At 47.8% G+C, this 27,557-nt stretch overlaps 1 protein-coding gene across 5 annotated transcripts in view; it reads right to left on the bottom strand.

Annotated features, from left to right (window-relative positions):
• Window positions 1-27,557, bottom strand: part of LOC119974981 (nuclear pore membrane glycoprotein 210-like) — a 236,351-nt gene that overhangs the window by 31,964 nt on the left and 176,830 nt on the right. For 4 of the 5 annotated variants that reach the window (XM_038814382.1, XM_038814384.1, XM_038814385.1 and 1 more), the window contains 6 exons: window positions 23,969-24,189; window positions 20,784-20,920; window positions 20,282-20,408; window positions 14,006-14,152; window positions 8,090-8,343; window positions 4,739-4,949 (listed from right to left, as the gene is read on the bottom strand). In XM_038814382.1, coding sequence (XP_038670310.1) covers window positions 4,739-4,949; window positions 8,090-8,343; window positions 14,006-14,152; window positions 20,282-20,408; window positions 20,784-20,920; window positions 23,969-24,189 — 1,097 coding nt within the window. The remainder of the gene's footprint in view (window positions 1-4,738; window positions 4,950-8,089; window positions 8,344-14,005; window positions 14,153-20,281; window positions 20,409-20,783; window positions 20,921-23,968; window positions 24,190-27,557) is intronic. The other variant, XM_038814386.1, reaches the window with a different exon arrangement.

The raw sequence follows: 27,557 nt of genomic DNA, 5'->3' as shown, positions 1-27,557 counted from the left end.
CGATCGGTTGCACAAAGACGAGAGTTGAATACAACTGAGGCTTTATTACACTAACATGTGTGGCTTCCTACAGCAGCTGGCGAAATGGCTGCTGTACGGGCAGCACACATATTTATACTCCGCCTGCTGGGCAGAGCCAGCAGGCAGGGACTACACCCATAGCTGCAGTACGGGGCCTTACCACACCTCTCCTAATATATATACAACAGTGGTGATTACCACATTCACCCCCTGTTAAAATTGAGTCCGGCGGGGGTGGTGGAGAACTATATACAGAACAAGTTTTAATATACAGAGGCAAAAACATTTTTGGAGTCCAGTACATGGTGCTTTAACAGTCCCGAACCAATTACAGGTTTAGCCGGTCTGGGGCCTTGATCTGACGTTGGGAGCGACGCAGTGGTGGCGGCGATTCCGGTGTCGGTCTGGTCCTCGGTGATTCCAGGAGCATGCTGAAATCCTCCTCATCCTCGGGCGTGGGCAGGGGGAGGTCCCGGGAAGAGGGGGGGGGGGGGGGTTTGCTGCTGGGTGCACCGGGGGAGGGGAGGGTGGCGCCGGGCCGGAGGGGCGTGTGAGTGGGGAACCTGCTGGTGCCAGGTCCCTGAGGGAGATAGTATCCTGGCGGCCGTCGGTGTACGCTTTCAACCAACGCGTCCGCCTTGTGGAGTTGTACGGCTCCCGGATGTGGACTTCCTGGGGAAGGTAAAGAGACGTTCATGGGGTGTGTCGTTCGTCGCAGTGCATAGGAGCGACCAAATGGAGTGGAGTATGTCGGGGAAGACCTCCTGCCAGCGGGAGGCTGGGGGATTTCTGGGCCGTAGGGCCAGCTGGACAGCCCTCTAGACCGTCCGTTCTCCCTCTCCACCTGCCCGTTTCCCCGGGGTTACAGCTGGATGTCCTGTTGGAGGCGATACCCCTGCTGAGCAGGAACTGACGCAGCTCATCACTTATGAATGAGGATCCCCTGTCGGAGTGGATGTAGGCGGGAATCCGAACAGAGTGAAGATGGTGTTGAGGGCTTTGATGACGGTGGCAGACGTCATGTCGGGGCATAGGATGGCGAAGGGGAACCTGGAGTACTCAACGACCACACTGAGGAAATACGTGTTATGGTCGGTGGAGGGGAGGGGCCCTTTGAAATCCACGTTGAGGCGCTCAAAGGGGCGGGAGGCCTTCACCAGGCACGCGCGGTCCGACTGGTAGAAGTGCGGTTTGCACTCCGCACAGACCTGGCAGTCTCTGGTGATTGCCCGTACTTCCTCGATGGAGTGGGGAAAATTGCGGGCCTTAATGAAGTAGTACAACCGTGTGACTCCTGGGTGACAAAGGTTGTCGTGCAGAGTCCGGAGACGGTCCACCTGTGTGCTGGCACATGTACCTCAGGATAGGGCATCGGGGGGCTCGTTGAGCTTACCGGGGCGATACAAATTCTCATAGTTGTAGGTGGAGAGCTCGATCATCTACCTCAAGATTCTATTGTTTTTGATCTTGCCCCGCTGTGTGTTGTTAAACATGAAGGCTACCGACCATTGGTCAGTGAGGAGAATGAATCTCCTGCCGGCCAGGTAATGCCTCCAATGCCACACAGCTTCAACGTTGGCCTGGGCCTCTTTTTCAACGGAGGAGTGTCGAATTCCGGAGGCATGAAGGGTTCGTGAAATGAATTCCTCGGGTCTGCCTGCTTGATTGAGCGTGGCGGCCAGAGCGACGTCTGATGCGTCACTCTCCACTTGAAAGAGTAACGTCTCGTCGACTGTGTGCATCGCGGCCGTGGCGATGTCGGCCCTAATACGGTTGAAGGCCTATTGAGCCTTGGCCGTCAGGGGGAAAAGAGTGGACTGGATGAGTGGGCGGGCCTTATCCACATAGTTTGGGACCCACTGGACGTAGTAAGAAAAGAACCCGAGGCAGTGTTTGAGGGTCTTGGGGCAGTGGGGTAGGGGGAGTTCCATGAGGGGGCGCATGCGGTCGGGGTCGGGCCCCAGAACTCTGTTCTGGACCACATAGCCGAGGATGGCTAAGCGGTTCATGCTGATCGTGGCCGCAGATGGTGACATTGTCTAGGTACGGGAAAGTGGCCCGCAGCCCGCACTGGTCGACCATTCGGTCCACCTCCCTTTGGAAGACCGAGACCCCGTTAGTGAGGCGGAAGGGAACTCTAAGAAAATGGTAGAGGCAGCCTCTGCCTCGAAGGCAGTGTATGCGCGGTCCGCCTTACGGACGGGGAGCTGGTGGTAGGTGGATTTTAGGTCGAGAGTTGAGAAGACCCGGCACTGTGCAATCTGATTGACCATATCAGATATGCGTGGGAGGGGGTACGCGTCGGGCTGCGTGTACCGATTGATGGTCTGGCTGTAGTCCACGACCATTCGGTGTTTCTCCCCAGTTTTCACCACTACCACTTGGGCTCTCCAGGGGCTGTTGCTGGCCTCGATGATGCCTTCCCGAAGCAGCTGTTGGACCTCGGACCTGATGAAGGTCCTGTCCTGGGTGTTGTACCGTCTGCTCCTGGTGGCGACGGGTTTGCAATCCGGTGTTAGGTTTGCAAATAGGGAAGGTGGGTCAACCTTTAGGGTCGCGAGACAGCACACAGAAAGGGGTGGTAGGGTCTTAGGCTCTGGAGGTTACACTGGAAGTCCAGGCCGAGTAGCAGGGCATCGCAGAGGTTGGGGAGGATGTAGAGGTGGAAACCGCTGAATTCTACGCCCTGGATCGTGAGCGTGGCTAGACAGTACCCCCGGATCGCCACGGAGTGGGCGGAGGCCAGGGAGATTCTCTGATTGGCGGGGTGTAGCACGATGGAGCAGCGCCTTACCATATCGGGATGGATGAAGCTTTCAGTGCTCCCGGAGTCCAGCAGACAGGAGATCGTGTGCCCATCTACCTTCACGCTTGTCGAGGTGGTGGCTAGATTGTGCGGGCGAGACTGGCCAATCGTGACCGAGACGAGTCGTGGCTGATCGTCGTTGCTGTCGGCCGATGGGGTGCCCGGGTCCTGGTACGATGGCGGCGCCCATGTGCCGTAGGGGAGACAAGATGGCGGCGCCTGAAGATCCTGAGGTGGACAAGACAGTGGCGCCACGGGCCGCACGTGGCGGGGGTTGAAAAATATGGCGCCGCCCATGGGCCGCACGTGGTCCGAGCTGGTGCCCACTGGCCGCGTGTGGTCCGAGGAGGGGAAGATGGCGGTGCCCACTGTCCGTATGCGGGGGGGGGCGGCCGTCTGTGGAGTCCACGATGCGTAGGAGGAGTGGGCCGCGCGGCCGGGGGTGTAGGCCTGGATATTGCGCGAGACGATTGTCATCGAAAGCGCCAGCTTTTTGGTTTCCGCGAGGTCGAGCGTGGCCCCCTCTAAAAGTCGCTGGCGGATGTGGTCTGACCCTATCCCCGTGATGAAGGCGTCCCGCATGAGGAGTTTTGAATGCTCCGTGGCCGTGATGGCCTGACAGTCACAGTCTCTGACAGGGGGAATTAAAGCACGCCAGAAATCTTCTACGGACTCACCAGGGAGCTGACTACGAGTAGAGAATATGTGTCTGGCGAACAGCGCGTTCGTCCGCTGGGCGTAGTTCTCCTTCAGTAGCGCCATGGCTTCATCGTAGGTTGACGCATCCTGGATAAACGGAAAAACGTTGGAGCTCAGCCGCGAGTAGAGGATCTGGATCTTCTGAGCTTCCGGAATTGGGTCTGATGCAGACCTGATGTAAGCTTTGAAACAAGCAAGCCAATGTTCAAAGTCCTTTTTGGCGTTACTTGATTGCGGATCCAGCTGCAGGCGATCCAGCTTGATGCGGATGTCCATTTTCTGAAAACTTTAGTGTAATAAATTGATGCACAATCAATTGCACAAAGACGAGAGTTGAATACAACTGAGGCTTTACTACACGAAGATGTGTGGCCTCCTACAGCAGCTGGCGAAATAGCTGCTGCACAGGGAGCACACATATTTATACTCTGCCTACTGGGCTGAGCCAGCAGGCAGGGACCATCCCTGTACCTGTAGTACAGGGCCTTACCAAACCTCTCCTAATATATACAACAGTGGTGATTACCACATTGTCATAGTCCCAGATGACAATAGGCTGCATTCCCCTTTGAGGGGGAAGAGCTGGTGATTTAACCTGACGATCACCACACCTCAGGCGAGAGGCAAGGTTGAGAAGGCGGGGCACGTTCATGAATAACCCTAGCCAGTACGGGAACTGGCCTTGCTCTCCATCATGTACCAGTTATCCAGCCAACTGAGCTAAACATTCACTTCAATGTTAAAGCATCAACTATATCCAAGAAACTAAAAGGCCTGTCATGAAAGAGCCTGAGATAATTACTGGCTGTTATCTTCAACTGTTTCTAATTTGTGGTATGTGGATAAGTGAAATGTTGCATTCAATTTGGGTGTGCAGGAACCCAATAAATGGCTTCTGTCCTCTTTTCCTCTTCTTGCATCTGGGGAACACGCCCAGGCATCGAGCATAGCAAATTCTACTCTAATATCTTTATAATACACCATCTGGTCTTCCTCCATTCGTTTAATTTTAAACCTTTAGAGATGTTTCATTGCTGTGTAGTATCAAAAGGCACTGCACACTTTACATTAAAGATTACTTAAGTAAGTTGCAAGAACTTTGGTTGCAATGAGATATGAATTGGATACATTCATTTAAGGAAAGTTGCACTTAAAAAGACTCAATACCATTGCAGGAAAAGACAATATTACGTTATTTGTGCGAAATCTTGCCTGTTGTGCCACCATTGCCTCCACTTCGCAGAACTGTGACTGTCACATGCATCACCTGTCTTGTCAAGGGGCTGGATACACTGATATTGGTGCATGGGAATCCTTGCTGAAGAAGGCTAAGGTTCACTGTACTTAGTGAGTAAACAATGTTGGGTACTGAGTATAACTGGACAGGCGGACTCACCACAATTGCAGGGGATTGAGATCGTATCTAAGGAATTAAATAAGGTAATATAAATGCTTCAAAAAGTTAAAATACTCACAATCTCAAATAAAACTCACCAGTATAACATTATTTAATTAATTTCATTCATCCTTGATTTGTGCAAAGTTAGCTGATCTCATGACAGATGAGGCAATACAATTTAGCTCAGAGTCACAGGAAAACTGGGGAGAGTTTGTGCTTCTGATCATTATACAGCGATTCGTGCTTTGATAGGGCATACATAGAATTTACAGTGCAGAAGGAGGCCATTCAGCCCATAGAGTCTGCACAGGCTCTTGGAAAGAGCACCCCACCCAAGATCAACACCTCCATCCTATCCCCATAACCCATTAACTCCACCCAACACTAAGGGCAATTTTGGACACTAAGGGCAATTTTATCATGGCCAATCCACCTAACCTGCACAACTTTGGACTGTGGGAGGAAACCGGAGCACCCGGAGGAAACCCACGCACACATGGGGAGGATGTGTGGATATCAGATGAAGACAGCATCAAACGTAGCTGTGAACTTTTCAACATTGACATATGAATAATGTTCACTTGTGTTAGGTTTAGGACAGCAAACAGTGCTTGTAAAGCTTTGCCCAGCAAAGAGTAAATGCTTTTGTGTAACAAAGCAAGAGAAGACAAGGAGGAAAATAATGTATTTAAATATAGCACATTTAGGTGAGCAGGTGGTGAAGATCAAGGAAAGGCGAGAAGGTGGTGAAGATCAAGGAGAGGTGAGTGGGTGGTGAAGATCAAGGAGAAATGGGAAGGGCAGTTGGGAGGGGAGATAGATTGGGGAGTATGGAGTGAGGCACTGTGTAGGGTAAACGGGACCTCCTCCTGTGCAACGATGAGCCTGATACAGTTTAAGGTGGCGCACAGGGTACATATGACTCGGGCGAGAATGAGTGGGTTTTTCCAGGGGGTAGCAGACGAGTGTGAGAGGTGTGGGTGGGGGCCCGCGAATCTCACGCACATGTTTTGGGGTTGCAAAAAATTAAGAAGATCTCCGGGCGGGTGTGTTCATGGTCTTAGCCAGGATAGTGGAGGAGGTGGTGGACTCGGACTCTTTAATGGCAATATCTGGGGTTGCAAAGAAGACAGAGCTCATGGAGAGGAAGAAGGCTGATATCGTGACCTTCGCCTCTGATTGCACGGCGGCGAATTTTACTGGAGTAGCAGTCAGCATCGCCACCGGGGGTAGTGGCTTGGTTGGGTGACCTGTACGAAGATAAAATATGAGTTAAGGGGCTCTGCAGATGGGTTTGAGAAAAGGTGTGGGATGTCTGTGACCCGTGTTTGAGGAGCTGTTTGTTGTATGTTTGTAGTAAACTACATTAAAAAAAAGCACATTTGATGCAACATGAATTTGGATAAACATTTTTTAAAATAGGCAGGTATATTCCAAAACCTTGTTAGTTCCATTCCGGTTACAAAGTATTCTCAATGCACAAGGGTTCTGAAAGATCAGTAACATTCCTCAGGATTTCAACTTAATAAGTTCCTAATAATGCTGTACTTTGAAACAATTACCATCAACTACCAATGACCTTTCATAGGGAAAATAATCACATAGATCACGGGCTAGGGAATTACTTGGATGTGTTTTCATTCTGTTGCCAGAACCTCATCAGAAATATGGCAGAAGCTCTAATATGCTTGTAAATGGGGTCTCCGCCATGCTTCTGGCAAGTTGCAGTGGAGGAGCAGGAGCAGCAGCTCAAGTCATGGTCATGCATGGTTCTTATAAATCTGATTTTAGTGGAATTTTTTGAGGACATTACCAGTGCAGTAGATAACGGGGAGCCGATGGATGTGGTATATCTGGATTTCCAGAAAGCCTTTGACAAGGTGCCACACAAAAGGTTGCTGCATAAGATAAAGATGCATGGCATTAAGGGTAAAGTAGTAGCATGGATAGAGGATTGGTTAATTAATAGAAAGCAAAGAGTTGGGATAAATGGGTGTTTCTCTGGTTGGCAATCAGTAGCTAGTGGTGTCCCTCAGGGATCCGTGTTGGGCCCACAATTGTTCACAATTTACATTGATGATTTGGAGTTGGGGACCAAGGGCAATGTGTCCAAGTTTGCAGATGACACTAAGATGAGTGGTAAAGCGAAAAGTGCAGAGGATACTGGAAGTCTGCAGAGGGATTTGGATAGGTTAAGTGAATGGGCTCGGGTCTGGCAGATGGAATACAATGTTGACAAATGTGAGGTTATCCATTTTGGTAGGAATAACAGCAAACGGGATTATTATTTAAACGATAAAATATTAAAGCATGCCGCTGTTCAGAGAGACTTGGGTGTGCTAGTGCATGAGTCACAGAAGGTTGGTTTACAAGTGCAACAGGTGATTAAGAAGGCAAATGGAATTTTGTCCTTCATTGCTAGAGGGATGGAGTTTAAGACTAGGGAGGTTATGTTGCAATTGTATAAGGTGTTAGTGCGGCCACACCTGGAGTATTGTGTTCAGTTTTGGTCTCCTTACTTGAGAAAGGACGTACTGGCGCTGGAGGGTGTGCAGAGGAGATTCACTAGGTTAATCCCAGAGCTGAAGGGGTTGGATTATGAGGAGAGGTTGAGTAGACTGGGACTGTACTCGTTGGAATTTAGAAGGATGAGGGGGGATCTTATAGAAACATTTAAAATTATGAAGGGAATAGATAGGATAGATGCGGGCAGGTTGTTTCCACTGGCGGGTGACAGCAGAACTAGGGGGCATAGCCTCAAAATAAGGGGAAGTAGATTTAGAACTGAGTTTAGGAGGAACTTCTTCACCCAAAGGGTTGTGAATCTATGGAATTCCTTGCCCAGTGAAGCAGTTGAGGCTCCTTCATTACATGTTTTTAAGGTAAAGATAGATAGTTTTTTGAAGAATAAAGGGATTAAGGGTTATGGTGTTCGGGCCGGAAAGTGGAGCTGAGTCCACAAAAGATCAGCCATGATCTCATTGAATGGCGGAGCAGGCTCGAGGGGCCAGATGGCCTACTCCTGCTCCTAGTTCTTATGTTCTTATGATTTAATCAGGATTGCATCTGAAACTTTACTATGCCAAAAGCCAAGGTTATGTTCAGGAAATCCTTTGCAGTCTGAAAGCTCAACTATGTCTCATTAACAGTCCACTGTTGCTTACCTCCAGTTCATTCAATACTTTAACTACACCAAATATAGTGATGTTGACTGTTGGCTCTTTGTAACTAAGAGTCACAGATGATTGGTTCATATAAAATCCTGGAATGAAAGGAATCTCTGTTCTTCCAACCTGTCCTGCATAATGGCCACCCAGAACAGAAGCCTTTACAGATACATAGGTGTCTCCGCCTGTGCTTAACTCCCTACGCACAGAGTCTGGTATTTCTTTTATAATGACAGTACAGCTGTATTGGCCTGAAAATTGAAAAAGTTACTTTATGAGTTTGACAGCAAAGTCTTGGACACTTGTTATAGAAATCGAAGGTTACAGATTTTTAAGTCCAAAGTCAAAGATGACTTTTCTTTTGACATGCTTGATTTTAATTATTTAAAAAAAAATTCTATAATGTCGTGAAATCCTTATCTTTTTTTTTAATAAACAATTTTATTGAGGTAGTTTTTGGCTTTATAAACAGTTACAGACATCATCAGAAAGAAAGCAAAAAAGGCAAAAATGTGCAAACATCCATGTACTTTCAATACTTCAATCATAACATATTGCACAAGCCCGCTCCTCTCCCACCGGTACTACCCGCCATATTTTCCCTCCTACTCTACTTTTACCCCCCCCTCAAAGAAGTCAATAAATGGTTGCCACCTCCGGGCGAACCCCTGCACAGATCCCCTCAAGGCGAACTTAATTTTCTCCATACCCAGGAAACTCGACATGTCCGCAAGCCACCACTCAGTCTTCGGGGGCTTTGAGTCCCTCCACGCCAATAGTATTCGTCGCAGGGCTATCAGGGAAGCAAAGGCCAAAACATCTTCCTCTTTCTCCCCCTGGACCCCCGGGTCCTCCGAAACCCCAAAAATTGCCACCCCTGAGCTCATCACCACCCTTGTTTTTAGCACCCGGGACATGACCCCCGCAAATCCCTCCCAGTACCCCCTCAGCTTAGGGCATGCCCAAAACATGTGCACGTGGTTCGCTGGTCCTCCCGCGCACCTAGCGCATTTGTCCTCTATCCCGAAGAATTTGTTCATCTGAGCCACCGTCATATGAGCCTGGTGAACGACCTTAAATTGAATCAGCCCGAGCCTAGCACATGTCGCGGTCGAATTTATCCTACTCAGGGCCTCTGCCCTTAGCCCATCCTCCATTTCCCCGCCTAGCTCCTCCTCCCATTTAAGTTTCAGTTCCTCTGTCTGGCACCCTTCCTCCCTCATGAGCACCTTATATATACCCCAGTCTCTACCCTCCCCTTCTTCCCTCCTAGAGACTATTCTGTCGAGGATCCCCATTGGCGGGAGGCGTGGGAAAGATGGGACCTGTCTACGAACAAAGTCCCGCAACTGTAGGTATCTAAAATAATTTCCCCTTACCAACCCAAATTTCTCCTCCAAGCTCCTCAAACTTGCAAAGCTCCCTTCCAGGAACATATCACCCACCCTTCCCGCCCCCGCCCGCGCCATACTCGGAACCCCCCATCCATACTCCCGGGGGCAAACCGATGGTTGGCGCAGATTGGCGCCCAGACAGACGCCCCCATCTCCCCCACATGCCTCCTCCACTTGCCCCATATCCGCAGGGTCACCACCACTACCGGGCTGGTGGTGTACTTGGCCGGCAGCAGCGGTAGAGGAGCCGTGACCAGGGCTGCCAAGCTGGAGCCCCTGCACGAAGCCGCCTCCACCCGCTCCCAAATAGACCCCGTACCCACCATCCACTTCCTTATCATAGCGATGTTGGCCGCCCAGTAATAATTGATCAGACTCGGCAAAGCCAGCCCTCCCTCACTGCGGTTCCTCTCCAACATCGCCTTCTTCACCCGCGGGGTTTTCCCCGCCCAAACAAAGTTCATGATCAGCCCGTTAACTCTTTTGAAGAAGGACTGTGGGATAAAGATCGGGAGGCACTGAAAAATAAACAAAAATCGAGGGAGGATTGTCATCTTTACAGTCTGCACCCTCCCTGCCAGCGACAGCGGGAGTGCATCCCATCTCCGAAACTCTCCCTTCATTTGCTCCACCACCCTGGCCAAATTTAACTTATGCAGCCTGCCCCAGTCTCGTGCCACCTGGATTGCCAAATACCGGAAATTTTCCTCAACCAGCCTAAACGGTAGCCCTCTCAATCTGTTCTCCTGGCCCTTTGCCTGTACCACAAACATTTCACTCTTGACCGTATTTAATTTGTATCCTGAGAACTGGCCGAACTTCCTCAGCATTCCCAGTATAGTTCCCATCCCGGCCACTGGGTCCGACACATACAGGAGCAGGTCGTCTGCATAAAGAGAAACCCTATGTTCAACCCCGCCCCTCACCATCCCCTTCCAACCCTCTACGGCTCTCAGCGCAATCGCCAGCGGCTCTATGGCCAGCGCAAACAGCAGCGGGGAGAGCGGGCAGCCCTGTCTGGTCCCTCGGTACAACCTAAAATACTCCGGCACTTCTCTGTTGGTCCTGACGCTGGCCCTCGGGGCCTGATATAATATTTTGATCCAATCCACCAATCCCTCCCCGAACCCAAACCGTCCGAGCACCTCCCATAGATAGTCCCACTCCACCCGGTCAAAGGCCTTCTCGGCGTCCATTGCCACCACTACCTCCACCTCCCTACTCACTGGGGGCATCATTATCACATTAAGTAATCTTCTCAGGTTGGCCGCCAGCTGCCTACCTTTCACAAACCCCGTTTGATCCTCCCCAATCACCTCCGGTACACAGTCCTCCATTCTACCCGCCAGTACCTTTGCCAGGAGCTTGGCGTCTACATTAATCAGGGAGATTGGCCTGTAGGACCTGCACGCCTCCGGGTCTTTACCCCGCTTCAATATCAGTGATATGGTGGCTTGTGACATTGTCGGCGGCAGGGTCCCTCTGTCCCTTGCCTCATTAAAAACCCTCGCCAAGACCGGGCCCACCAGCTCAGAGAACTTCCTATAAAACTCTACTGGGTATCCATCCGGCCCCGGGGACTTCCCCGACTGCATGGCCTTAAGGCCCCCCAATACCTCCTCTACTCTAATTGGGGCCCCCAGCTCTTCCACTCGCCCCCACCTACTATTGGGAATGTTAACCCGTCCAGAAACCTTTTCATCCCCTCCGGTTCTTCCGGCGGCTCCGAAGTATACAGCTTACGATAGAAGTCCTGGAATACCGTATTCAGTTCTGCCGGGTCCTCCACTTTGCGCCCCCCCGTCTCTCACTCTACCTATTTCCCTGGCCGCCTCCCTCCTCCTGAGTTGCTGCGCTAACAGTCTGCTAGCCTTTTCCCCATGCTCGTACACCACTCCCCTCGCCTTCCTAAGCTGTTCCACGGCCCTGCTCGTGGATAGAGCCCCCAGTTCCGCCTGTAGTCTCTGCCTCTCCCTGAGTAAAACCTCCCCCGGGGACTCCGCGTGCTCTTCATCTATCCGACCCATTTCCCTGACCAATCTATCCATCTCTGCCCGGTCTGCCTTGGCTCTGTGGGCCCCAATTGAAATCAGCTCCCCCCCGCACTACTGCCTTTAGCGCCTCCCACAGGGTCGCCGCTGAGACCTCCCCCGTGTCATTCACCTGCAGGTCATTTTGCATACATCTCCGAAGCCTTTCGCAGATCCCCTCCTCCGACAGCAGTCCCACATCTAGCCTCCATTGCGGGCGTTGATAGCTCGCTCCCCCAAACTGCAGGTCCACCCAATGCGGGGCATGGTCTGAAATGGTAATTGCTGAGTATTCCGCGTTCTTTACCTCCCCCATACAGTCCCTGCTTAGTACAAAGAAATCTATCCTGGAATATACTTTATGGACATGCGAGTAAAACGAGTAGCCCCTTCCTGTTGGCTGTCTATCTCTCCAGGGGTCCACTGCCCCCATTTGCTCCATAAACCCTTTCAGCTCCCTTGCCATTGCTGAGAGTCTACCCGTTCTGGGACACGACCGATCCAAAGTCGGGTCAAGGACCATGTTAAAGTCCCCTCCCATTATTAGCTTGCGAGAATCCAGGTCTGGGATCTTCCCCAGCACTCTTTTAATGAAGTCCGTGTCATCCCAGTTCGGGGCATATATATTCACAAGCACCACTCTTCTCCCCTCCAGTCTGCCCCGTACCATCAGGTATCTCCCCCCCCTGAATCCTTATCTTTTTAACAGTATTAAATATTTTACATCTTTTATATTCCAAGGTTGTGGGCTGTGCTGCAAGAACCTAATGGACCCTGGATCACTCACATTCCTCTGCATTGAAGATGAAAAGGATCAACAGGCACATCACAGAAATGCCAAATTGAAAAGTGATGTTAGCTGGCTGCTAGCTTTGCCCACTGATTCTTATTATCTCACTATGCACACACAGCATCACCCTCGCCAATACTTTAGAACGTTATGCCACCCTCATAACGGAGTTGTGTCAGCTGCCAGGATACTATTGCCACAACTCACAAGGGACTGCTGCAGATGACCAAGATCTGAGGCCACTCTCAAACCTATCTTGCAGTCCTTTTTGACAATAAACTCATCTCAGTTGCTGGTTGGCATGTACCTCACAGTATGCTACTCTTCAGCACAGACATTCCACCACTTAGCATCAAATTATTCTGAACACATCCTACCAATAATAAAAAAACAATGAAAATCAATTTGACCAGCTTTCTTTGGTGGGATTCGGGGAAAAGGGCGAGTCATAGTTTCTGATCCGTGGTCCCCATAACTAATGCAGAAATTCTATAAGTTATTACAAAAACAGAAAATACTGGACACTATCAGCAGGTCTGACAGAATCTGTGGAGGGGAGCTAACATTTCGAGTCTGGATCCAGATGCGACGGTTACAATTTACGTTGTTCTTTTTCAGTGTTGCCCCTTCCCCACTTTCATTGTTTCAGGGTCCTTTCCTTGGCCCTTTACTTTACCACAGGTAGTTGTCTGGTGTTTATATGTAGGCAGTGCCCTCCTCTCTCCCCGCCTCCCCTTTGTCGCTTGGTCTCTTCCCTCTTCTTCCCCCTCTCCCTATCCTATTGTCGGCCTGCCTTTGAGGGTTCTCTTTCTTGCGGCCTCATGTTAAGCCCTCTGGTCTCTGTGACGGCCACCTTCTGGCCTCCCCCATGTTGTTGTCTCTGGATCCCCCCTTATTCCCACCCCTCCGGTTTCTGTCTGCTCCCTGTGGTCTCATTGGTCCCCATGGGTCCTCCCCCGCTCTGTTGGGTATTGGCTTTGAACAGGACTTGGAACAAGCTAGTACATTTCGTGGAAGCCTTCCTCTGACCCTCAGATGGTGAACTTAATCTTCAGGTGGAGCAATTCAGATAGTCAGTCTGTAGCTGGGGATTGTGCGGCTGATCGCCAGCCGAGCAGGATTCTCCGGCGCGCAATTATGGAAGCAAAGGTAAGGGCGCGTCAGCCCTCTTCCCCATAAGTAGTTCTGCTGGTTCAGAGTTATTAAGTTTTGCATTTATATCCATCATTATTTTCTGGTAACAGTAAAGAATTAATATTGGATTAATTGGCCCACACTGAAAAGACAACATGGCTTTATGCGAACAATTTTGGGATCCAAAGTCATGCAAGAAAATTGTGCATCTAGCCTTTTCATGTACAGATATTTGGGTGCGATTCAGCCACTGTGCTGCGCCCAGCTCAACTCGCTAGTGCAGGAAATCACTAAAGCGTGGCCTCGGAGGGGAGAAACTCCTCCGAGGCCCAAAAGACCCGGGTGAATCTTGGCACTGCAGTCGCCGAGAAACAGCCCGCCAAACACGCCCAAAAGCGCATTTGTTTCACGTCTACTGAATCACGCCCATTAACATGTGCCTAAATAAGTTTGTTAGTTATGGACTGTCATGGTTCATTATGGAAGGAAAGAATTAGACATATTTTAAGGCAGGAAACAGCAAGAGCGATCACATCATTCTGGAAGAGTTATGTTACTGGCTTACCTGTATCAGTCAAGAATTCAGGTTCCACAGAGAAAACGGAGGGAGCTAGGAACTGTAATGCAATATTGCTAAACCGCACAGAACAGGCAAGGTTTGATTCAGGTTTGAGCTTTGACATAGCTTTCACTTGAGCAAAACTGCAGTCTCCTGGATGAATACAAAATAAACTGATGTCACACAGTTCAGATACAGTAGACGTCATGACACATTAAGTGATTATTATATGCATTAAATTTTTTTTTTTTTTTTACATAGAATTTACAGTGCAGAAGGAGGCCATTCGGCCCATCGAGTCTGCACCAGCTCTTGGAAAGAGCATCCTACCCATGGTCAACACCTCCACCCTATCCCCATAAACCCAGTACCCCACCCAACACTAAGGGCAATTTTGGACACTAAGGGCAATTTATCATGGCCAATCCACCCAACCTGCACATCTTTGGACTGTGGGAGGAAACCGGAGCACCCGGAGGAAACCCACGCACACACGGGGAGGATGTGCAGACTCCACACAGACAGCGACCCAAGCCGGAATCGAACCTGGGACCCTGGAGCTGTGAAGCGATTGTGCTAGCCACAATGCTACCGTGCTGCCACACGGTAAATACACTGGTCTCCTAATTGCAATGTCATAATGAAATACTGCAGCCCAGAGCTGCAGGACAATTGTACCTGCCTGTGATTTAGCAAAGCACGAGCAAGCCACACAAAGAGAGGGAGGGAAATAAATAATCTGTTATGCATTATGACAACTATTTGCATAACTCACTGAACGTTTAGAAACCAGACACTGGGTGGCATTTTCCATTTTTTTGACAAGTACCAACTCAGCCAGGAAAAGCAGTGTGTAGCAGGTGGCCCACTGCTACGACAAAATTAAGAAAAAGGTTCATGCACATGTTGTCCCCTCCGTCCCGCCAATCTTAACAAAGAAATTGGGGTTCTGGTCTGGACCTATAATATTCTCCACACCAACCCTGTTAAGACCCCTCAGGATCTTAAAGGTTTTGATCAAGTTGCCTCTTCTAAACTCCAGTAGATACAGGCCTGGCCTGTCCAGCCTTTCCTCTGAGACAGCTCACACAACCCAGAATATTAGTTTAGTAAACGTCCTCTGTACTGCTTCCAACACATTTACATAATTCCTTAAGGAGACCAATATTGTACATAGTATTACAGATATGGTCTTACCAATTCCTGTATGACTGAAGCATAACATTCCTACTCTTGTATTCAACTCCCCTCACAATAAATTATAAGATTCTATTAGCTTCCCTAATTATTTGTTCTGCATTCTAGTCTTTTGTGATTCATGCACTCGGATCCCTAGATCCCACTGCAGCGTAGAGCTCTTCAACCTCTCACTAATTTAATATATATATATATATTTAAAATAAATTTAGAGTATCCAATTTATTTTTTCCAATTAAGACGCAATTTAGCGTGTTCAATCCACCTAGCCTGCACATCTTTTGGGTTGTGGGGGCGAAACCCAAGCAAACACGGGGAGAATGTGCAAACTCCACACGGACAGTGACCCAGAGCCGGGATCGAACCTGGGACCTCGGAGCCGTGAGGCTGCAGGGCTAACCCACTGCGCCATCGTTCTGCCCATTTAATATATTTTTAAATATTTCCTGCCTAATTGACAATTTCCTCCATTATACTCCATTTGTCAGATCTTTGCCCACCAACTTAACCTATCTATATCCCTTTATAGCCTCACTGTCTTCTTCACATCTTTGTGTCATCAGCAAATTTAGCAACCATATGATCCCTTTATCCAAGTCATTTATATAAATTGTAAAAAGCTGAGGCCCCTACACTAATCCCTGTTGCACACCACCAGTTACATCTTGCTAATCAGAAAACGACCCATTTATGCCAACTGTTTCCTGTTAATTAGCCAATCTTCTACCCATGCCAATATGTTTCCCCCTACACCATGAGCTTTTATTTTTTTTCAACTTTGATGTGGCACCTTCTGAAGATGCCTTCTGAAAATTTAAATACAGCACATCCTCCGGTTCCCCTTTATCCAAGGAGTATGTTACTTCTTCAAAGAATTTCAATAAATTGGTTAAACATGATTTTCCTTCCTCAAAACCATGTTGACTCTGCTTGATTACCCTGAATTTTTCCACGTGACATGCTTTTCCATTACTGATAATCGCTTTTAACATTTTCCCTCTATGACAGATGTTAAGCGAACTGGCCTATGGTTTCTTGTATTTCGAATAAAGGAGCTACATTTGTTATTTTCTAATCGATGGAACCTTGCTTGAAATGTCGTGAATTTTAAAACCAATGCATCAACTATGCCACTAGCCATTTATTTTAACATCCTCGGATCCATCAGGACCCAGGGACTTGTCAGCTGCAGCTCCAAACTATTATCTAGGTATCACTTCCCTGGTGATTGTAAAGTTCCAAGCCCCTCCCCTCTGCCAACCCCCCAAAAAAATAAAATTTCCTGAATTGCAGCTGTTTCAGGCATATTACTTGTATCCTCTATAGTGAAGACCGATGTAAAATGCTGGTTCAATTCATGTACCGTCTCCTCATTTGCCATTATTAATTCCTCAGACTCATTTTGTACAGGACCATCGCTCACTTTGTTAACTTTTCTTTTTTAAGCATCGCTAGAAACTGTTACTATCTGTCTTTATAGAGTCAGAGATTCTTTAACCCTAAAATAACAGACAAAAATCACGAGGAAACTAGTTCTAAGATGATATTTTACATAGAATCACCAGACCCAACAAATCCCCAAACTCCCCATAAGATAAAAAAGAAAAAAGCTGCCCACTCAAAGCCTCTCAGGACATCCTGGCCAGAAGGAACATCCCAAGCATAGGTGAGCAACAGGATGCTACCCTCAGTGCAAAACATGGCTTGTCATTGTACTCTCTCGCACAAAGGAGTCAGTAAACCAAGGATAATCACACCATGTCAAGACTCACTACACAATTAATCTCACTCCTCTCTATCCACATCAGAGGCCGAGTACCAGCCCTGTCGACACTGTACGATTCACGCCTTCCTCTACCGAGGCGACCCTGCCAGCAAGGAGGCGAAGGATAATCAAAACACTCAGCAACTGGACGTCTCAGAGGGGTATGATCCTTCCCCCCCATCAACAGGGTAAGGGAAGCTCCCTGAGACACAATATACCAAATCAGGGCCTGCATGAACCCCCAACTACCCAAGTAAGGAAAATAAACCCTAAAAAGAGAGGGACACCAGGATTTGCCAAAGAATGCCAGGCAAGGACCAACACTGTACACCAATGCAAAAAGGTTACTAGGGGCAGAACAGTTTAGCCTAATCAGAGACAGAACACAGCCTCTCCAGGGGAGCCCTGGCTTCAAAAGGTAGGGCATTCAGGAAGTCACGATATAAGATCACTTAGAGAAGAGTACCCGCCTGCTCCACACACCCTGCCTCGAACCGAAGAAGGGCTCCAACAATACCAATCTGAAGCACTCAGTTTCTCACTCTGGGGTTCCAGGGGCTGGTTTAGCACAGGGCTAAATCAATGGCTTTGAAAGCAGACCAAGGCAGGCCAGCAGCACGGTTCAATTCCCGTACCAGCCTCCCCGAACAGGCGCCGGAATGTGGCGACTAGGGGCTTTTCACAATAACTTCATTTGAAGCCTACTTGTGACAATAAGCGATTTTCATTTCATTTCATTTCAAACACTGCAGTGTACCATCCCAATGGAACCCTATCTCGAGAGGGGAGCACACTAGGAGCCCCCAAAAGGGGACAACTTGGGGAAGGGAAACTCACTCCACGGCCCAACAGATTACCCGCCCGACCCAGGTAAACACAGCCATAACCTATCCGATCAAGCGACCACTGCCATCACCCAAGAAAATACTAAAGACGTCTCACAAGCGTTAACCGATCATGCCCAAATGTGCACTGTTACACATTTCCTCCTACTCCAACAACTCCAGGGACACCAACCACAAGGAAGAATCACAAGGATACGTGATCTGCCTGGACTTTCAAAGGAGATAAGTCCAAAGAAGTGCAGGTTAGGTAGGTTGGTCATGCTAAATTGCCCTTTATTGTCCAAAGATGTGCAAGTTAGGTGGGGTTACAGGGATTGGGCGGGGGAGTGGATCTAAGTAGGATGCTCTTTCGGAGGGTCAGTACAGACTCGATGGGCCAAATGGCCTCTGTCTGCACTGTAGGGATTCTGTGGATGAACATGGATTCCATTGAACCAAAATAACAAAAATAAAAGAAAAACATGACACTGATAGATCTAATTGGGGGCTTTCCTCATCCATAGTGAACACTTACATAACCATACCACCCACCGCCTTACCAACCATCCACCCACCTCCCTGTCACGGCGCTACTCATCTTCTCTATTAAAAAAGTGAGGGTTATCTAAAATGTACTCCCTCTTTGTAAATGCAAGGATTACAGCACACAAAAACAGGCAAAACTAGATAGATACCGCACAAACCTCATGTCACATTAATGACTCACACTAGGATAACAGGTGACCACCACCGCTGTGCTCCAATATCGTACTTCCTTGTCAGGAAAAAAGACAATAACATGAAATTGGCGACATAGCCACAGGGGACTATAGTTCAGGATTACTGACGCACTTAAGGATAATAACACCATCTGTGGAACCTGGAAAGGCCAAAGCCAGGACAGGATTGTTGAGCAGCATTCAGGATCCCTCTAAAGTTCCATCGAAGCGCCTTCACCTCCGCTATGCCGACGTCCCAAAGTCCAAGCAGCAAGGCACCTAGGCCCCAGCGGGAAGTGACAACCCGACATGTCCAGCTGCCCCGAACCCCTCTCTTTTTACAACATTTTAGAGTACCCAATTCATTTTTTCCAATTAAGGGACAATTTAGCGTGGCCAATCCACCTACCCTGCACATCTTTGGGTTGTGGGGGCGAAACCCATGCAAACACGGGGAGAATGTGCAGACACCATACAGACAGTGACCCAGAATCGGGATTGAACCTGGGGCGTCGGCGCCATGAGGCGCAGTGCTAACCACTGCGCCACCGTCCTGCCCTGAACCCCCAACCCCTCTCAATGAACATTGAGGACAAGACAACATAAAACCAGTTGTTGGGGTCTCCGTCCGACGCCAGGCCTCGAACACCAGATACAATGCGCTTCGTCGAACTCGAAAGGGCCAGCCTTCAAATCGTGAAAAAGCGTGGTAGTCAACTTCGGCCGGAATTCATCTCCCACGTTCCTCAAAAGACCGAGTTCATGAAAACTCCTTGCCTGGCCCCACCTCCCCGAATCAGCCAGGATAATCAACATACCACACAACAGGATTTCCAAAGGCTGAAGGCGAGCCCCAACCAGAGATTTCCCTTTTGACTAACAGGATTCTCTTCCCTGCTTCCACTGTTCGCTCAAGGATATTTCGTAGTTCATCAAAGCGAGCACCAACAGCCTGCGTCACGGAGCCGAGACCACTGTTAACAACATCATTCGCAACGGTAGTCATTATCCTGTGCCAACAGCACTGCTGAGGCATAGGCCTGCTCACCAGCAAAATTGCCACTGCAAGCTGTGTCTCACCCTAGCCGCCTCCGACTGCCTCAGTCATACAAGAATTCTTTGACCTAACATGGCTCCTCATCGCCAAAATCTAGCCACGATCTTCCAGGGACATAGCATAAGACATATACACCACATGCTGATAATGGAATGTTCAGCAGGATAAAAAAAAAGGATTTAAAAAATAGCACCAGCGCTCGCGAAAACAGCCACTCCTGTTCTCACTAGCTTTCTCCCATACTCTAATTTTTTCCTTCCTTGTCAATGTTTTGGTCATTGTTTGCTGCTCTTTTATATTCTGGTTAATCTTCTGATCTGTCACACACTTTAGTGCAATGATATGCCTTTTCTTTAACTTTGATATTGGGCAGGATCTTTCAGTCCTGCCACAGGTGAACCCCGCGGCAGGACGGGCGAGCCACGCTAAAAGCCATCGGCGGAAAATAAGATCCCGCCAGTGGCCATTGGCAAGCTGCCTATGCCGCTGGATAACAAGCCACAGGGATCTGGAAAATTATCTTTAAATTTATTTAGTTAACCCCTTGGAGAATGCATCTAGTCTGTGTATTCTGAAATATCCCCTTAAATGTCTGCCGCTGCAACTTTATTGACCTGTCCTTATCATACCCTTTTTTACTGCAGGAAATGCAGGACAGCAAGTACCTCAGTCTTCACAATTATAATTTTCTGCCTATTTTTTGAGGCAGTGAACACTCACCCCTCAAACTGCTATCTTTGTTCATGGTAGTCACAAGAAATCTGTACACATGAAAATTAGGAAGACCAATCATGCATGTGAAACCATGAAAGGAAACGGTGGCTTTTCCTACACCAGTAACTGTGATCTGAAATGGAAACAGGAGAATTATTGCATATTGCAAAAATCCAAGGCATAAATACCAAAGGCTCCTGTAAAAATACTGCACGTGGTTTACAATAAAAAAAAGCAAAGGTCTCAACATACGTAAATTTAAGGCAAGTTTTGCTTATAATCACAACTGGAAATCTAAGGAGAAAGGTAAACTTCCATGTAGAGAGAATGTGGTAGGAAAGAGTTACCCCGAAATAATGCCACCTTGTTTGCTTTTAGGTGTACCCTCACTCAATAGTTGTGCACAGCTGATTTAAATAAATAAATATTTTGCAGTATTTCCACTGAATACTATATCCTACCAACCATGATTATATAAGATATATAAATTAAACAATAGAAATCTGACCTCTCTGTAGGTTTTCACACTTCCTGGAATTTCGTAATAGACCATGGTTGATCCTGTGCTCCTTGTCACTCCCAATCCTGTCGCAGGATCGATCTGTAGAACTTCACTTGATAACAAATACCAGTTTCCAGGTTCACCTAAACGAATGCTTCAGTTTTGATTTCTACATAAGTAACCTAGCAGTTTGAAAGACAACTAGAGAACTTCTTCGCAACATGTCAGGTGCAGAAGCAATTTCATGTAAATGTAATATTCAGCATTCAAATTTAAATAAAAATGTTCCGTTCGAAGTTAAAACCCTTTAGCAAAAATTTTTTAAAAGTTTAAAACTTTACAACTATAATATAGAATTTTTTTTTCTTTGAAAACTTAAGAATACCCAATTCATTTTTTTTTCAATTAAGGGGCAATTTAGCGTAGCCATCCACCTAGCCTGGGTTGTGGGGGCGAAACCCAGGCAAAAACGGGGAGGATGTGCAAACTCCATATGAACAGTGACCCAGAGCTGGGATCGAACCTGGGACCTCGGCGCCGTGAGGCGGCAGTGCTAACCACTGCACCACCGTGCTGACCACACAACTACAATATAGATTAACATGGTAACTGGGATTGTGTAGCACAGCCAGCTGAAACACTGGGGCAGGTTTACCGACCAATCCGTTGCGTGTTTTTCGGCGGCGGTGGGATCTACCAGTCTCGCCGTTGTCAATGGGATTTCCAGTTGACTGCACCGTTGACTGCATCCCTCGTCAGCGGGAAAACCGTGCATTGGCATCGGACCGGAATTTTCCGTGAGCAGCCGGTATATTCTGCCCACTATTTGGAGTGAAACCTTTCTTTCTCTCAGTTACAAACAAGGACCATAAATAAATTAAATTTAATCAATTGCAATGTTGCTCCGACCATACAAAGCACACCACCACAAAACTATTAAAATAGCAGTAAATTGCAATATAATAAACAGCTTGGATTGCAGTGGCTGAAACATAAGCACGATGAACTAAATTGCTTCCACCTTTGCTGAAATTTCTATTATCCTAAGAAAACACAAACATGATTGACCAAAACTTTGCATAGTAAGTGAAAGCAGATTGAAATTTACCCGCTTCTGCTACAGCTCAAATAAGATAAGTTTGACTGGAATGTCTGTCCCACATAATGGGCATGATTTAACAGAAAATTTTCTAAGTGTCATTTTGGGCACCATTAGCAGGGAGTTTCTCAGTGGTCACATTAGTGAGATCATGGCCCCATATTTAATGGCACTTATGTGCTGGAAATGAGGCTTCAAGAGGTTCTCGCTATTACTGGTTGTCTCGCCGTCTGATTCGTCAGACTTGCACCTCAGTGACTTGCCACTAACAAGTGGAAGCTGCTTTTTGACGTTCCCTCAACACGCAAGCATGGCAGTGTGAAGACCTACCCCACGCTTTGGGGATGCCTACCTGGCCATACTTTTGATTGTGTGCATGCGGGACATCCTGTTCCCGCGAGGGGTTTGGGAGGACCAGCAACAGGGTCAGCCCCTCCCCGTCCCCAACAGCAGATCTACGCCAGTGGAAAGGCGCCCAATGCATGTACGGGGAAGTATGTGTCTGAACATTGTGGTAGTATGACTAGAGGTACTACGGTACCTGGGAGTGTGAGCTACCATTGGTGGAGAAGGCTCGCTGCTCATTGGCCCAAGTGTCTGCATTTCATTGGTCGGGACGTAAGGTAGCACCGCCCAATGAGGTGGGGTATAAGAAGCTGTGTTTCCCAGCAGCCAACCTTCTTTCTGTACTCGAGCTGCTGGGGAAACATCTTGTTGATTAAAGCCTTCAATTCGGGATACTCCTTCGTTTCAGTAGTTATTGATCGAGCATCAAACATCAGTCATTGAGTGTGCATGCATAACGAGTATATGCATGAATGACTGCGCATGCATGTATGTTAGAGTATCTGTGTTCCTATGGCCTGGTCCTCAGACAGTCCGGTGATGTAAGATCAGATGCCAATACATCAGGGGAGGACAGGTGGTGACCCTGCTCGACAGCGCAGCCCGGAGGTTGCATCAGGACACTTTAATGGACTACCAGTGACTTTTTATGTTCAGTAGACATCTGCTGCTTCCATTAAGGGAGCTAAGCAGGTCGCTGGTGTTCCTTGTTTTCCTTCTGTTCTGTGTCTGTGGGGGGAATTTGTATGATGGATACCATGTAACTTTGTTTTTTTTCCCGCCAGTTGCAGCACCTCCTGCCTCTGTGGCCTGGGAGTCGTTGGAATGAAATGCTGCCAGTGCTGGAGAGGGCGAGGAGGTTTTCGCTTTCTCTCCCTCCTCCACTATGCTCCATGTCGGTGCGACCATCCGGTGGCTGGCTCTCCACTGATGCAGGACCACTGTAAGGTGGGGGGTCGTTTTTTCACCGTTGACAGTGTGGTGCTTTTATTTGTTGTCTAGCAGCTGTGTGCTTGTCTGCTGAGATCCCTATCGCTTCTATGGCCTGGTCCCTGTTGCGTTTGGTCTTCTATACCTTACGAAGGAATCCACCAAACACCTCGACATGTCCAAACTAGAATCTTTATTGAGTCTCGTGCGGTAAGATAGGAATCTGTTATCGAGTACGTTATCACTGAGTCTGCTTATTACTCTTCTGGAATTAGCACCTAGCACCGACCATTCACCTGTATGTTTTATTACCCTCTCAATCTTCTTCTGAAGATGGCCAGATGTGTCTCCCCATATATGGTAGTCACTGGTCACATGACCTTGGGGGCCAGTGCTGAAAGGTTAGAGGTGCTGTCTTTCGTAGGATATACAACCGAGGCTCCATCTGCCCTCTTCAGAGAGATTGCATCTTGCAGGAGGCGGGGAGGGAAAATTTGATAACTAAAAGAGTTTGGCAACCCACATTCTTTGTTGTGCGAGGTTGGGAAGAGAACTCCTGGAGAACCTAGTTCCACATTTGGGAAACTAATGGAGCTTTCTTGCCGATGTGTACAGTTAGCTTATCATGCAGCAAGTGAAGCACTGGGGCATATGACCCTAAGGGCACCAGTTAGACAGCTGCAACTGAAATTGTTTGCAGCAAAAATGGCTTTTATTGTTATTGTAATGTTTCCAGCAAATTATAATGTTGTGCTGTTTTAAGCCTTTATTGTGATTAAGCTAAACTCTATGGTTTATTTTCTGTCATATAACTAACCTTCCTGGTTCACCAGCACGCTGCTGAAACATATTATATCACTCAGTGTCACATGCTCTGATATGTTAGGCCATATCGCATATTCGGTAGGAATTGGGATATAGTCTGCAATGCCCGGATGCTTATTATCCCAAACTGCTAGTAGGGTCAATCCTGTATTGGCGGCCTGTGCCACATAAGTGTTATTCCTGGTACCAGGTCCAATCAGCAATAGATCGTCCCTAGATTGGTTAAACAAAACATTCATCTTTAGGCAATGAAAATAGATAAGACTTTCCTTGATTCAGTCTAAAAAGAATATATACCTCTTGCGTTATTTACAGTAATCATTCCTAAAACATAATGAAAGTTGTACCTAAGAAAGATAACTATAGAATTAGGTTTGACATTTTTAGCTATAGAAAACAATGTTATTAATTACAACAGTATAAACTTGGGTACTTTGAGATCAGCAAAAAATATTTGTTGAATCATAATTCCTTCTGCCAGCTCAAAGAGTTGTATGCAATGTCCCCTTTAAGCTGCACAGCAACCTAAACGTCCCAATGCAGTCTGCGTACAAGTCAGCCCTTTTAATGACCATGTGTGCATGCCAGTGCCACAAAAATCTGAAGGGACCACACACTTAAATAAATCACCTGCACACTCCAAAATTACTAGGGGGAACATTGTTCATATGTAGAATCAATTCGTAAAGTTGATATGAATTATTCTCTCAAAAGGAATCACAATTTGTTCCAAACCGGCATTATGTTCACTTTGTTCTTGCAAAATAGCTGTTTTTAAAGAAACACTGTCATGATGGCATTCCTGAGATACTTGATACCAGTTGGTACCAATGTTTCCTTGGTGTCATTTGGTGCTGATTTTATCAAAATACCTATAATTTGTAGGCCCAAAGAAGATTAAACACCATTATAGTGGTTGAGATCACAGCCGTTAAGACTTTTATTTTGCGTGTTTATTTTCCTTACATTTTTTATGCACTTTAGGGTTAAAATGTTAAATTTAGGGTCACAGTGCTTTGTAGTTGATGGGAATGGTAACAGAAATGAAGATTGGTGATGTGATATGGTTATAGACATTTGATGAATTTATTAAGCTGATCTGTTCTGAGAATGAATTGGGGCAACCAAACTTTACATTGACAAACAGATTAGGAATTTGAAGATGGAAAACTAATCTTCCCATTCATATCTATTCAGTGAAGGAAAGAGAAGGCTGCCTTAACTGTCGACAAAGGGTGCTGCCCAGGACAATGGGCACAATGTGGCGCATGTGGCTTCAGTACCACAAAATATTCAATGCTTGTTTGCAGTTGGCAAGATAAGTGCTGAAATTCCAGATAATCCTACAGGATCCCTGAGGTGCAGGAGGCCATTTGACCCATTGAGTCTTCACCGACCTATCCATGTAACCCAACTTAACCTGCACATATTTTGGAATGTGGGAGGGAACCAGAGAACCCGGAAGAAACCCACGCACCCGGATTGGGGAGCATGTGCAAATTCCACACAGTCACCCAGGGCTAGAATTGAACCAAGGTCCTTGGCGTTGTGAGACAGCAGTGCTAACCACTGCCACTAGAGATGGCTTGGACCTGTGCTGAGAAGTGGAGTTGGGAGCCTGTTTCTTGGTGCGCTAGGGGTCGAAGAGTGTGTTTGCCAACCGGCACTGAAGCTTGCCTTACCAAAGCTTGGATGTCAGCACGATTGACCTCAGTGCATTGTCGAGTGAGGTGTGCCATTGTGACATGGCTGCTTAATATCAGGGTCAGTGTGGGAGGAGCTGGAATAGACCTTCAGGGAGATGAAGCAGTAATGAAGCTTTCTATTTTTTCATATCAAGAAAAGAGAAAGCATAATGCTGTGGAGCACCGAAGAACGGTAGGAATTAGCCAAATCTACAAGTCCTCATGAATTACAAAAGTGATAATCTGGATCTAGAGTGCCATCGGCCAGCTTGCTCCTCCAGTGTAGGTAAGGCAGTCTCAGATGAAGAGTACAGGTCATAGATACGTGTGGAGTGGATACTGGAAACGCTACGGTGCCACTCATCCGAAACTCAACTGTGGCAGCCAGTGTGCCCACTGAAGCTCCAATGCAGGTGGTCTCTTTTGTCTCTTCAGCCTGCCTAGAGTGTATGATATTTTTTACTGATCTTTTGCCTACCATCTGCAGAAACGACATCCGCAGGACCATGAGTTAAACTCAGAGGAAGGGGCGGCATGCTGTTGCAGTGGTTAGCACTGCTGCCTCATGGTGCCGAGGACTCGGGTTCGATCCAGGCCCCAGGTCATTGTCCATGTGGAGTTTGCACATTCATAGAACATAGAACAGTACAGCACAGAACAGGCCCGTCGGCCCTCAATGTTGTGCCGAGCCATGATCACCCTACTCAAACCCACGTATCCACCCTATACCCGTAACCCAACAACCCCCCCCTTAACCTTACTTTTATTAGCACACTACGGGCAATTTAGATGGCCAATCCACCTAACCCGCACATCTTTGGACTGGGAGGAAACCGGAGCACCCGGAGGAAACCCACGCACACAGGGGGAGGACGTGCAGACTCCACACAGACAGTGACCCAGCCGGGAATCGAACCTGGGACCCTGGAGCTGTGAAGCATTTATGCTAACCACCATGCTACCCTGCTGCCCCATGTCTGTGTGGGTCTCACTCCCACAACACAGATATGTGCTGGGTAGGTGGATTGGGCATGCTAAATTGCCCCTTAATTGGAAAAAAAAGGGTATTCTTGCACCAGCGTCGCACCGTCTCTTGGAACGAGGCACCAGCACAGGTACTCAGTCACATGTCGGTGGTCATTAGGTCGTCATCTCTGTGGGTAATGCTCAGTGATGAGGGCACATCACACTTGCATGAACAGCTGGCATATGCAAAGAAGTCCCAGTGCCCAGACAGTGGGAGCACTGCCAGAGACAGTGCCATGCTGCGTCCAAGGCAGATAGTGAGTCTCTGGAGTCGTCTATCAGACAGATGTTGGGTGCCCAGCGGGATGCATGGAGATCTGGCAGAGATCCATGAAGATCTGCGGGCCATGTTCCCCATCATGCAGGGGTCCATGCAGAGCATGAGTACTGTGTTGACCCTTAATGCCAAGCACAAAGTCCTCTCCATGAAGAGAGTGGCGACTCATGGAGAAGCAGCTTCAGGAACAGATTCAGGTGTTCCGGGGGCAGCACGGTAGCACAGTGGAGAACACTATTGCTTCACAGTGCCAGGGACCCGGGTTCGATTCCCTGCCTGGATCACTGTCTGTGCGTGTCTGCGTGGGTTTTCTCTGGGTGCTTCGGTTTCCTCCCACAAGTCCCAAACGACGTGCTTGTTAGGTGAATTGGACATTCTGAATTCTTCCTCAGTGTACCCGAACAGGCACCGGAGTGTGGAGACTGGGGGATTTTCACAGTAACTTCATTGCAATGTTAATGTAAGCCTACTTGTGACACTAATGAAGATTATTATTATTATGGGTTGTGCTAGGCCCTGCAATCCAATGTACTGACTGAGACCTCAGTAAGTCACTGACAGTGTTAGAGATCGACAAAACACCTACTGTCTCT

The sequence above is a fragment of the Scyliorhinus canicula genome, chromosome 12, assembly GCF_902713615.1.
Source record: "Scyliorhinus canicula chromosome 12, sScyCan1.1, whole genome shotgun sequence".
Lineage (NCBI taxonomy): Eukaryota > Metazoa > Chordata > Chondrichthyes > Carcharhiniformes > Scyliorhinidae > Scyliorhinus > Scyliorhinus canicula.
Note: the sequence above shows the minus strand (reverse complement) of the source record. Positions and strands in the feature narration are given on the sequence as shown.